The 13,181-nt window shown below is 36.0% G+C and overlaps 3 protein-coding genes across 3 annotated transcripts; 2 read left to right on the top strand and 1 right to left on the bottom strand.

Annotated features, from left to right (window-relative positions):
- Positions 1-1,829: 1,829 nt before the first annotated feature.
- On the bottom strand, positions 1,830-4,953 carry LOC105421138 (chaperone protein dnaJ-like protein). The gene is made up of 3 exons (XM_011627459.3): positions 4,436-4,953; positions 2,127-2,255; positions 1,830-2,001 (listed from the first exon to the last, which is right to left on the bottom strand). The coding sequence occupies exons 1-3, from the start codon at positions 4,541-4,543 to the stop codon at positions 1,924-1,926; spliced, it is 315 nt and encodes a 104-aa protein (XP_011625761.1). The 5' UTR covers positions 4,544-4,953; the 3' UTR covers positions 1,830-1,923.
- A 514-nt stretch (positions 4,954-5,467) lies between these two features.
- On the top strand, positions 5,468-6,527 carry LOC18440746 (Nucleotide-diphospho-sugar transferases superfamily protein). The gene has a single exon (XM_006850884.3). It carries the CDS (start codon positions 5,468-5,470, stop codon positions 6,491-6,493), a length of 1,026 nt encoding a protein of 341 aa, XP_006850947.2. The 3' UTR covers positions 6,494-6,527.
- Positions 6,528-8,531: 2,004 nt separating this feature from the next.
- LOC18440747 (DBH-like monooxygenase) lies at positions 8,532-12,438 on the top strand. The gene is made up of 3 exons (XM_006850885.4): positions 8,532-8,921; positions 10,709-10,946; positions 11,614-12,438. Exons 1-3 carry the CDS (start codon positions 8,814-8,816, stop codon positions 12,009-12,011), a joined length of 744 nt encoding a protein of 247 aa, XP_006850948.3. The 5' UTR covers positions 8,532-8,813; the 3' UTR covers positions 12,012-12,438.
- The last annotated feature ends 743 nt before the right edge of the window (positions 12,439-13,181 follow it).

Genomic DNA, 13,181 nt, shown 5'->3' with positions numbered 1-13,181 from the left:
TGTCGGTGTTGAAAATTTATTTTAGATAATCATGAAGATTTTCGATGCCCTAAGTGTTTTCTGGATGAAGATTTGAGATGAGACTTTATTTTGTTTTCATAAAGCCTGGCACCTACAGAAACTTCATCATTTTTTTATAGGATTATCAGGGGTGGCAATAGAACTAACCTAACCCGGGCCAAATAGGTTGGGTCCGACTCCAAAACTGGGATCTAAACATTATTCGGATTCAGGGCCAGCTGAACCTGACCCGTACCTGTAAACCTTTGGAGATTAAATACTTTATTTTAAACCCTATTCGTTTGGGTGTATTAAGGATTGTATACAATAAGAACTCGTAACCATCTTTAGCTATTAAATGGCAAATCTGAAGGCTTGAATTCTAATAGCAGGTGCTTGCGACCTTGTTGCCAATAATATGGGTATATGATGATAAAAAAAAAGGCAAAAAAAAGAAGAAGCTCATAATCATAACGTGTCAATGGACCCGACCGACCCGAGACCTGATGGGTACTGGTATGAGTCCAATTTTTGGAACCGATAGGTCGGGCCCAAGTCCAAAACTTGGACCCAAATACTATTCGAATCTGAATCTTGTCCGGGTCCAACCGGATCTAGCCAGCACCTACCCAGTGCCACCCTTAGCGATTAAATACTATGAGATCATTTATTCTTGGTACAAAGATGTTTCAATCATTTTTAGCCATTAGAGGTAAAATCCAATAAAAAGTATCACAATATTAGAAAAATTTTATTTTAGACTTCGTGCACAAACAATGACACATCCTCACCCACCAGATTTCAAATATATCTGTCAATAATAGTTGTGACCTCTTTGTATCAAAAAATAAATGGTTTCGTGTTATATATTTCTTTTATTTTATGCCATTTTGGAATAAAATCTATGTATAAAATCTATAAAATCTATGTATATTTTCATAAAATCAAATTAGTTTTAAAAAAAATAAATTTGATTACTTTGATACTATATTGCATCGACTATTTAGCATTTTACTCATTTTTAACTATTCCACCTCATGATAATATATAATTGGGAAATTTATCAAAATACCATAAGAGATGAATGATTCACTTATATCTTTTGATTTACTTTCAATATAGCTACCTCCAAAATACATGAAGATAAATTGGAACAATTGCTAAAAGGATAAAATACTCATAGTTTATCTGTTACGGGTATTTTGATAAATGTATAGATAATTTTTTTCTATACATTATTATGATTTAATTGAATTAAATCATAATAAATGGATAGAATATTAAATAGTTAATCAGTGAAACATATTTTGAGAAATTTCCAAAATTGAATAATCTTTGTTCAATCCCCACGATTTTGTTTTTATGGTTAGATGAAGCACATAATTTTCGGCATTAGCTAGTAGTTAGAGGAAATGCATCCCATAAAATATTGATCCTCAAGTGCGAATCAGTATTTACATCTTCAAACGACATTGTAGCTTAATTTTAATATTTTAACTAATTTTGTTTTAACTAATACTTGGAAAATGAAAAGAATGAACATCTAAGGTCGAGACCTGAGAGAAACCCAGGCCATCCCACCTGTTCATGGCCCAAGATCTGAGTTTTTTACTTGGATTTCAGCCTTATTCCATGCCAAATTCGACTTTAAGATCAACTTCATCGACTTTCAGCCTATTTTCAGTTATTATTTTGTGGAACTCATGCAACTCCAGCCTCTAAGACAATAGGTTCAGATGTGATCTTCGAATGAATTATGCATAGTTTAGATGAACACATCCATTTTCACTGATGGCTCAGATGTCCTTTGATTTTCTGAATCGAAGATCGACAGGCTCAAAGCTCGAAAATTTTATTTCATTTTGTAAATGTTGAGATTCCATAGATAATCACAGAAAACAAATGGGTATCGTAGTTCAACCGTCAGAGCTCACCATCTGTGTAATTTGGGAAGGTAACACACTTGAAAACTTTGCACTGTGAGCATAACACAACACCAATCTGCAAAAAAAAAATTACATATAAAAAGGAAACTCCCAACTTAATCAAACAGTCTGAATTCAAGAAGAGTTAAATGAATTTCAATGAATAATAGCTCTCATTTCCAATTGAAGAAATGGACTTACAGCTCTACAAGATGGGCAACGCCGATATATTCGGTTGTTAGATGCCGTCACATTGGTCTTTTGTCCTTGACAAAAATTACAAACCAGCCAACCTCTACCCTGACAGGGAGTGCACATAATTGCTTGTTCCTAATCAGTAAAAACAAAGAGATTTATACACACATATATCTCTGGATACTAATGAATTACGTTAAAACTAAGAGACTTATACACACATATATCTCTGGATACTAATGAATTAGGAAAAATTGAAAAACAAATGATTATTCTTTTTTTTTCTTATTGTTGCTTATAAGATGGGATTTTGCAGAAGTGCAATGCATTGGTGTTTATGATAGAACAAGGAGAGAGTATCTTCTATCCATTCCTCAATACCATTTACGCAGAGAATGGAGAAAGTATCATTTATTTGGGTTGGTGAAATATTTTTGTTGTGCTTCCCTACAACTTCAAGAAACAGAGTTACCAAATTGAACTCCAGGTTCAAGAACTAAGGAGACTTTACTGATTCCACTGTGCAAGTAGAGACTCTAATCATGGAGCAAAAACCAGGCCAAGAACTAGGTGGGTAGTTTGTTACCAAATGACGAAAGCAGCGTTTGCAACCCCTCAGGGTCCTGAGACTGAAGTTCCCCCAGTCTGACTAGGGCGACTTCAAGTTGGACGAGGAAACTTTTAATAAGAAAAAATAAGGCAAAAAAAAGAACTATGGGAGACAGGTGATTCCAGTATCTTTTCAGCCCAGAGTTGCCTGGATCCCTAGTCAGTCCAACTCAGGCAAGTTCAGAGTTAGACGGGTTATTTTTTAAACATTGATGTTAAGAGATTCTAATTGCTAAAGCACACAGTTCCTTAGAAGATGGAAACTATACAAAAGTAGTCCAAGACAGTAAAATTTTTTAAGAGAGAGATGCCCACTTCATAACTGATCCTAATCAGCTTCTTGGTTGATAAATAAAACAAAACACAACTCCAATAAGGTAATTAAACAATACACATCTGCTTGTCTGATTTCCCCACAAAGTTAAATTTGCAGATAGGACTCATATATTAAATGTTTGAGATCAATAAAGAATAAAACTTATATAACCTTGACAAAACCAGGTCCAAGAATAAGATAGGAAAGCTATGAATTGAATAGAGATGGGGTTATTGAAAGTAGGAGATAAATATATTGAGATCAAAAGCGCCTACTCTAGCATCAGACTCACACAAGCATGTACCCATGGCAAAGGAAAAGCTAAGAAGCAAGAAGCAATATCTTAACAGAACTTGGGATCTCAGATATCCAATTGTTTATGCTTAATTCTACAATATTTACAATCAGAGAATAAATAATTCTTTCAGTATGATTCCAATTGCAGAACTTGAGATTCTTGTCAACTCAGCTGTTATCACTTCATATCTCATCAACAACATCAATTAAATTCTATGTTAATAGTTCATTATCATAGGTGTCTAGTTTGAAATTCTCTGCAATGCTGATCCAAATACAAGGTATTCCATGATATAAATTTGCTAATAAGCAAGAATAGCTCTCAAAAGACAGAACCTCTAGACTAATATAATATGGCATACTACCCTTTCATTCAAACTTTGATCAATTCTATAAATTGTCCAGTAACTCAGCAAAGGGCTGCCCAAGCAGAGTAACTCTGGCAAGTCCAAGTGGACTGGCCCGAGTTGAGCCTAAGAAGGGCTACAAATTGCAAAATAAAAATTTAAAATATTTGTTAAGCAAAATCGTTATAGAAAGCATGGAAAAGTTTGAACAAGGCATATGGAGGATGGAATATGGAAGAAGATTTATTTATAACTTGAAGCACATAAAAAAGATCCTAAAAAAGGAAAAATAAAATAATGAGAATATAATAAGAAAAATTCAAAAAATCACCCTCAGAAAATAAGAGTTGAACAGAAATATATTTTCTACATCATTTTTTAGAGATTTAGTAACAAAAATGAATAGAAATAAACAACTTTTGTAAACCCAGTTTTGTACACCAAAATGACCTCAGTCAAATGAACGCAACCGAAACCCTCAAACATTGATTCTATATTGTCTCAATCCTCAATTGAGAGTCACCCATTAATCCGACAATCCATGAAAAATATGTTCGTCCCGATACTTTAAAGTTTAAGAAAAAAAGTGAAATGGGTTTTTGTTCACAGCAAATTCAATTGAATTATGGCAATAAGCATCAAAATACTTTCTGGAAAGACTGATAACCAGTGAAGCATGCAAACTTGAGCCTGGAAAAAGGAAATAACCTGTGGAGCGTGCAACCTTGAACTTTTCAAAGCAATACCTGTTTTTGGGTGGGAGTACAAGAAGCAATTGGGAGATCTCTCTTTAGTCCTGAGTTTGGAGATGAGATTGTGAAAATTTGGTGAACAAAAGGCAATGAAAAAGCCATTCTCGCTTACTCACTCTCAGAGCTTGCTTGATTACTCAAATCCTATGAGGGATAAGGTCTCTCTCTCACACGCTATTTCAGACCTTGCTTGGTTACTGAAATCCTACAGCGGATAAGGGCCATTAGAATTTGTAAAGTAAGGGATACCCATGTAAGATTCTCTAAAAGCAGTGGCATTTTGGGAGAGAGACCTAAATCAGGTGGCCTATTTATATTCATTATCTATTGCCACCCCACTCTTATATTTTTTTCTCTCTCTAACAGGAGGTATTGATAAAACCCTCCAAAACCTGGTGGGAGAGAGATGGTATAGAGTAGAGAGAGAAACATCTTTAGAAGCTCCACTGCTTTGGCTGCTCTTCGAGATTTTAGATCTCATAACGTTTGGCGCTTTGATGACCATTCGATTCCCTGCAAAAATCAAAATGAAGGAATTTCCATGATAAAGGCCAGTTTTCTTTTTCTCCTTCTACTTAGTGTTGCTTCTAATCTCTAAATCTCTTATTCAATTAGTCAATATTCGAAATCTAGGTAGCCTTAACTCTTTAAGTGCAGTGTTCTCATGCTTTCTCTCTCTCTCTAAATTGTTTTTGTTTTTCTATTTAGTACGACTCTATTCCCCAAATTATGCAGTAGCCCAAAGCTCTCTCTCTCTCTCTATCTCCATTTCCTGCCCAAATAAATCAGACCCATAAGCCAAAACCTCTACTTGTCTCTCTAAACTTCATTTCCAGCCCATATAAATCCGACCCATAACCCAAAAACACACGCTCTCTCTCTCTCTCGCCTTCATCTCCTTCGAAAAAAAACTCAGACCCATAAGCCCGAAAACTATAATTCTCTCTCTGACCTTCATTTCCTGCCCAAATAAATCAGACCCATATACCCAATAAACTCCATTTCCTGCCCAAATAAATCCCACCCATGTACCCAATAAACTCCATTTCTCACGTCTCCTCAATGCCAAGCCGAAGAACGATTATCTCTCTACTCGCCTTTACCCTCTTTCTCTCTCTAAAACCATCTTACTCAAAACGTCTATTCAGTAATCTGGAGTCTTTAGAGGACCACGACATATGTGACCACAAAAACTTACCGGCGTCTCACGATCTCCGGGGAGACCAATTGACGCTTCTGATCAGCGGATTCTCGGAGACCCGGCTCCCCCTCATCCGTCAGATCGCCGCGGCATACTCATCACTGCCGTCCATTTTTGAGATCTTCATCATCTGGGGCAACACATCCACACCGTCCGATTTCTTCAGATTCCAGAATTTTGAATCGCTAGGTGCCCCGATCTCTGTCATAAGGGACCCACACCTCAGCCTCAACCTCCGATTCTCGCCACGTGGAATTATCCGCACTCGAGCTGTCGCCACGTGTGATGACGACGTCCTAGTGGACCCTGCGTCCGTACATCTGGCGTTTAGGGTGTGGCAGAGGAACCCCGAAAAATTAGTGGGGTTTTTCGCGAGATCTCACTCGTACGATATTTCGTCGAAATCTTGGATCTACACGGTGGACCCGGCGAAATTTTCGATGGTATTGACGAAATTTATGATTCTTTCGATCGAGTACCTCTTCGAATACAGCTGCAAAATTCCGGCGAGGGCAAGGGGTGTGGTGGATGAGTGGAGGAACTGTGAGGACATTTTGATGAATTTTGTAGTTTCGTCGGGGGCAAGATCGGGACCAATTTTGGTGGAGGGCAAAGCCAGGGATTGGGGCGATGCGAGGAATGAGGGTGGTGTAGGGAGAGAAGTGGGGTTGAGTATGAGAAATGTGGAGCATAGAAAGAGGAGGGGGTTGTGTATAGAGGAGTTTCATAGGATATTGGGGAGGATGCCCCTTAGATATAGTTATGGGAGGGTGGTGGGTGGTGTAGGGGAGCAGGGGATGTGCGAGAAAGGGGGCGACTTGGTATTGTGTGATCAGGAGTTGGGAGGATGATTGAGTGGAATGGAATTTTTTTGTTGTTTTGATATACTCCCTAATCCTCCTGGCTTCATGATTTTACTTGCCTAATTCTATTTTGGTCGGGAAACTACTGCTCCTGCTCCTGCTCCTGCTGGTTAATGGAAACGTTAGCTGTGTACCTTTACCACAAGGAGATTAAAAAAAATTTAACTTTTCAGCTAATCAATGACCTTCTTACAACCATGTGGTTTTTGAAATATAATGCGATTATTTGTTTTTATTTTTTAAAAAAATATTAAACTTTGAAGCTGGTTAACGACGCACTTATAACCCATGTGGTTTTTTGTGACTACCTTGTACAAAAAACAAATAATCTCTTTACAAATGTTTGTGTATTTATTTTTTATACAAATAAGTCATAATTATTGTTGATCGTTAGATTTAAAATCGAGTGGTTGAAGATGAATCATTGTCTAGGCACAAAGTCCACAACATTATGTTCCGGTGAGTTTGGATTAGGTCGACCACGACCCCCGATCCGAATTTTACTCCAGTCTACGCTTTAGACCCAGATCTGACCCATCGGGTCCAAAACTTAAACCCAAACCCAAACCCATATGCAAATCTGGTCGACCCAGCTAGATTACCATCCCTACTTGAGTAATCAAAGTAAAGCGTACCTCAATATAAAGTCTCAGTCTTTATCAAAGAAAAACACACCTCCAAATTTTGTTAAAAAATATACTTGTTGTCAAAATATATAGTTGTGGTGTTCGAAATTTTTCATATCGTTTGAAACATTATTTTTACCTTTAATTATGAAATTTATACTTCTAAAAATTGTGTAGATTGAAAAGATTCATAAAAACTTAAAAATCTTGAAAATAGATAGTTCATGTTCATTATTTCTCTTGATATGTTTTTTTTTTTTTTTTCTTTTTTTCCGTATAATACATTTTGAGGTTAAAATAATCAATTGGGGGGTTTTACAGCATTGAAACAATCTCATTTAATAAATTTATTAAGTGCACCTTTTTTTAAGAAGTACCTTATTAAGAAATTGGTGAACCAACTTAGGATGAGTCGGCTCGTGCAGAGAAAGACAGATGCTACAATACCGTAATAATCCGCTTCTTAAATAGTATATCAATATCATACTAACCCATGACTCACAATAAAATAGAAAGAAAAGAATAACTATAATAAGGTGGAAAAAAAACATTCATTAAAAAAAAAACATCAAGTACACCAAGACATTACAATATTGACATCTAAGATTAACCTTAATGTATGTAACTAAAAGTACATAAAGACATTATAATCTTTACATCCAATATTAACCTTAAAACATGTGATCCAGTTTTCTTACCACACCTCTCTTTAAATAGAGATTTTTACTGACCATATTTCCTATAATAATTACCCATTACAACAATGACTATTAACCACCTAATAGTTTTATTACTTCTTATTACACAAACTTATAAGTGCAACCTTACTACATCACTCATGATAAAATGATATAAAAACTAATATACTTTCTAGAAATATACTTTAACAATTTTAACATTATCCATTTTCATCTTTAATTATAAAATTTTAAACTTAAAAAATAACTCAAATCAAGTAGATATGTAAACACATAAAATTTTTGAAAAATCGACGGTCCAGATAATGTGTTTTTAAAACTCGAGATCCTTTTTTTTCATACTCTTACATTTCGAGGACGAGAAGATCAGTATCTCAAGTCTTAAAATTAATAGATCTTGTAACAACTTACCTAATTATCTATTTTTAATATTTCCAAGTATTATTATTTTTAAATTTTATGATTAGAAATAAAAATAGATTTCGGGATATGCTTCTCAAGACAAATTTTATGTGTGTCATCCTTTGTCTTTTGCTATTCACAAAGGAATTTGGGGCCACGTGGAGGCCTCTCCTGTCATTTTCAAAGTTGATTAGACTAAATAAAATAAACAGGGGAAAAAGTGATTGAGATTATGCAACTCACTTAACGAAACATAATCCACATCTAACAAAATATAATCCAAGTCTAAGAGCTTTCTTCTGGAGAGATCCAGAGAATACAGTTGTTTTTGTTTTCTCTCTCTATAAGGGCACTCCAAAAGCCCACCCCGGAATCCGTTACAGAGTTAGAGAGAGAAAGCTTCCAGAGCTCGAGGGTAGAGATTCCCTAGTGAAAGAGATTCTAGAGGGAGGGGGAGGCTTGGAGAAGCTTATTTGTCTGCAATTTTGGTGCTTCTAGGGTTTCTTTGCAGTTCGGAGTTTGGTTGCCTGCTTTTCTGGTGTAAGGTTTCTGGCTTTTTCTTTTGCCAGTTGTGTCGATAGAATGGACGGATTTTTTACTGGAAAGATGAAAAGAAAGGAACTGGAAGAAGTTTATGATGATTTCTCCGATTTTTCACTCTCTTCTCCTGGAAGGAAAATTAGGCGACTGGTATGTCCTTTCATATAATAATGAATTTTCGTTACTTGTTGTTATTTTATTGTATTTTGCATGATATTTTGGAGTTGGATGAGAATAATTGGTTTTTCCCTATTTGATTATGTTATTAGGGTTTCATTGCCTTTGTAAATTTCCCCCTTTCTCTGCTGTGATTTAGTATTTTTTGGGAATTGTTTGATTAAAAGATACTGTTTAATCATGTTTTAGGTTTTTTTTTTTTTTAAGAAAGCTGACATTTTCAGTTGATGAACTATAAATTGGTGTTTACTGGGATAGGTAAAGGGATCATAATTTCCGATTACATTATTAGGTTTAGATGGTGGTATTGGTTTCAATGGGTTCTGTTGTTTTTTTTTTTGAGGTTTTTGCAAGATCAGAAAATAATAAATATATTCTATTGGGTTAATATAGACTTTTCTATAGACATTTGTTTTTTGGCCAATTGGCTTTATTATCATTCTGGCTTTTTCAAATTATCATTATAATTCAATGTATATAAGCTGAAGCATCAGCTAGTGGTTCTAAAATTTGCTAAATGGACATGAAATATTATTTTTTCTTTTTACCAAGTAATTAAATCTTTGTTTTTATGCATATGAGCTGTTTTCATTGTGTGCAAATCATCTGGAGTTTTAATTGGATGAATGGAATATACAGGTTTTTCGTTAGCAAGCAGTTGGCTGTTGTCTTTTGGTATCCCTTAACTCGTTTCCTGGTTGAAATAAATGATGAAAAATTTAGCCACCCACCAAGAAAAAACAAGAATAATAAATTATGAAATGTTTTGGGTTCTCTCTTTAATGTGTTGAAAGAAGCTGATTATATTCACTTTATTTATAGGAATCAAGTGGACTGGGATGTGAACTTGTATTCTCAAAGTAACCCAAAATAATTTATTGATGTTTGCTTCTTCCATTTGTTTAGCCTTTATTAATGAAACAAAGTTTGCTGACAGTTAAATCAAACTTCGTGATAATTTAAAGAAATAATCCATTTTGAGATAACATTTAACAAGGTTCAATTGTGAAAACAACTTTAAAAAAATTGTGTTTTTGAAGAAAACAAAAATTACTGTATTAAACCATTTTTTAAAAAAAGGTTTTCGGAGAATATTTACATTTAATTTTTTTAGACATGCTAATGGGGTAAGAATGGAATGCTTTTTTGTTTTTCTTCCCTTCTTTGCATGTCAATGGGTAATGGGTAGGAGGGGTACAATATTTTTTTTTATATATATATCCCTTGTCAGTTTTGTCAATTTACTACAAGGTTTCAAAAAACACTAGGCGGCTTGCCCAGCACCTAGGCGAGCGCCCCATAATTTAAAAAAAACGAAAAACGCCTGGCCCGCCTGGGCGCCCGCCCAAGTACATCCGCCCATGTAGGGCTGCCTAGAGCCTGGGTCTAGGCGGGCAGATTTTTGGTCCAGGCCGCCTAGACGGGCGCCTAGGCACCAGGCGGACCGCTTTTTAAAACATTGATTTACTATGAGATATACCCCCCTTTGAGCAACTACAAGGTATTAATATCGGTTGGTTAGTAATTCAATAATTAGATTGCGAACTGAAATTCTATTTTTTTTCAAAAGTTATATTAAGTGTCCTCCCGATATATATACACAAAAGGAACTTGAGTCAAATCTTGGGGCTCCATTTTCTTCTTCCCTGTCTTGAATCTCTGTGGTTTGGACTAAGCTGAAATGATGCCGACTATTTGGTTTGCTGATATGCTGCCATTACATGAATTGCTAACAATGAGTCTACTGTCTTGATTTATAGGATGCGGAATTACCTCCAATTATGGAAGAACCCAATTTCCCGTCATTCTTTGAAGAGCAAGTACCAGAAGAGCATTTTTTGGACCTGAAAGACCGTATTGAACAACTGCCAACAGGGCCTATAGATGTTGGGTCTCCTGTTTCTGTGAATGAGGAAAGAGCCCTTGTTCTTTACAAGCCACTGGGGTCACCTGGTGTCTCTTTCAGAGTAAATCCTTTTCTCCTTCCAGCTTTGAGAAGTAAGTATCCTCCTGTGCTTCTCAATTATTACTTTTTCCCTCTCTTTTTTTTTTAAACAAAAAAAAAACTAGTGTTTTCTTTGCTTTTGTGGTTGGTGTGTATGTTCCATCTTATGTACATTGGTGCTTCTATTGAGAGAGAGAGAGAGAGAAGAGAGAGATGTGCTTGATCTTTACATGAATTGGGTATCAGCTAATAAATCTGGTCCAAATGAATAGCCGAGTTGCTATTAGATTTACTGGCATTCATCTAGTTTGCATAAACACAGTATATGACATGACACGTGCGGTGCAAAAACTAGACAATGAAGCAGTCCTTTCGTTTGTTTTTGTGCCTGGATATATATGGTTATCCCAAATAAGAATGGCACTTGACTTTGGTCATACAAAAATACTAGTATTTTCTAGTTTTTAATTTTTCCCTTGCTTAGAATAAATCGTGTGTTTAAGATCACCTGTATTCATTACATGACTTACGTGCTTCATTACATTTCCTCTATCGATCTGATTCATTACATCTATAATATCAAGCATCATCTGTCATAGAATTCTACTATACTAATATTCTTAATTTTGTATAGTACACTGTATGTATGAGTAATAAAAAACATTACTGTTTGTTCTATTAGTGATACAATATTTATGTTGCATTCTCTCTGTATACCAGATAAAATGCTGTGGCTTGAATCTTCCGATGGCAAAATATCCAATGAAACAACACCAAAATCATCAAGTGAAACTCCATTAGCTTGCAACAATAGCAAAAATTTGGCTGTCGTCGTACCATGGGTTCCATCTCAATTATCCGTCTTAGAAAATGGAAGGGATTTGGCGATTGAAGACTCGATGTTTGAACCTATGGTTCAAGATGTAGAAATGGGTACCGCAATGGAGGAAGACTTAGATGATACTGAGCAACAAAGACTAGCAAGGACATCGGTGGCAACTGAGCCACAAGCAGCGGTTGGTGTGATGGGAGGTGCTGATGCTCTGCAATGGCAGCAGCATTGCATGACCACTCCCCAACAACCTCCTGGTTCTACTCCCATTATGTGGTCTTGGTAGAGCATTCTCTTTCCTCTCTCTCTCTACTGGTTTTCTTTTGTGAGAGTTTTGGTGAAAAGAGGAATGGAAGCTTTTGGATTAGGGAATTGATGGGCAAGTTCTCTCTCTCTCTCTCTCTCTCTCTCTCTGCATGATGGATCCTGTGGGAAAATTCTTGTTTTGGAAGAGGCCCATTTGAGAGCTTATGCGAAATATCACAGGGATTTTGTATATGCAAAAACTTGGGTTGGTATGTGATTAGACATGTTTGTAGCTGTGAATAGACGTGTGGAGACTTTTTATTTTGGAGGGGAAAGGGAGGGTTGGAAAGGTGAGGATTTTTTTAGACATTTAGAGTGAGATGTAGATTTCTATCAGATTCGCTCATTGTTGGAACTTTTGAAGTGTAATCCTTCCATCCCATAATTCAAATGTACATACTTCTGAATTGTGTCTAGGAATGTTAAAACTCCAGCTTCGGAAAGCCCATTTTTTAACTTTTGGCGAGTAGATCTGTTTAAATCTGTACTTATTTCACAGCAAATGTGTTCTTCTTTTGAGAAACAGTAACAGGTTATCTCCGTTTGATCCAAAATTAGGAGCACACTACTGTTCACTAGTTGTTTTCCTCCGATTAAAACTAAGGGCATCCATCGTAATCTGAAAATATAAAAATAATATATCAGATTCATTTCAAATAGCAATTGGATTATTCTCTCTCTCTGAAACGGCAACTTCATATTCTGCCGTACCTTATTTGTCTTCTCTTTCTAAAATTGCATTGCAGCATCAAAGCCCTGCTCCATTTTCTCCACTCGTTGTTCTCTCCGGGAAGAAACATTATCGATCGATATCAAAGAAATGAAGATTGATTGGGTTCATGAATTGTAGTCAACAAGTAGCACGATGTATGTTATCAAAGTTTAATGTTACGCAAATCGTTTGGCGGTCAGTATTTGGAATCCTTATGAAAAATTGATGGCACTAGACTAGAGTCGGGGACACAAATGTGAAGTATGTGTGCGTGCCCCATGGATTGGAGATTCAAAAGCTGTCCTCCTCTACTGATTGAAGATTCAAAAGTTGTCCTCTAAAAGAGGAGTTGGCATGACGTTGCTATAATTCATTCAGTGCGTTTCATCCCTCTACCAATCAAATAAACTTTGATACTATGTTCATATGAGTCCCCAT

The sequence above is a fragment of the Amborella trichopoda genome, chromosome 1, assembly GCF_054954075.1.
Source record: "Amborella trichopoda isolate Santa Cruz 75 chromosome 1, AtrichopodaSantaCruz75HAP2 v2.0, whole genome shotgun sequence".
NCBI classification, from domain to species: Eukaryota; Viridiplantae; Streptophyta; class Magnoliopsida; order Amborellales; family Amborellaceae; genus Amborella; species Amborella trichopoda.
The sequence above is the reverse complement of the archived record's forward strand: the minus strand, read 5'-3'. Positions and strand labels throughout refer to the sequence as shown.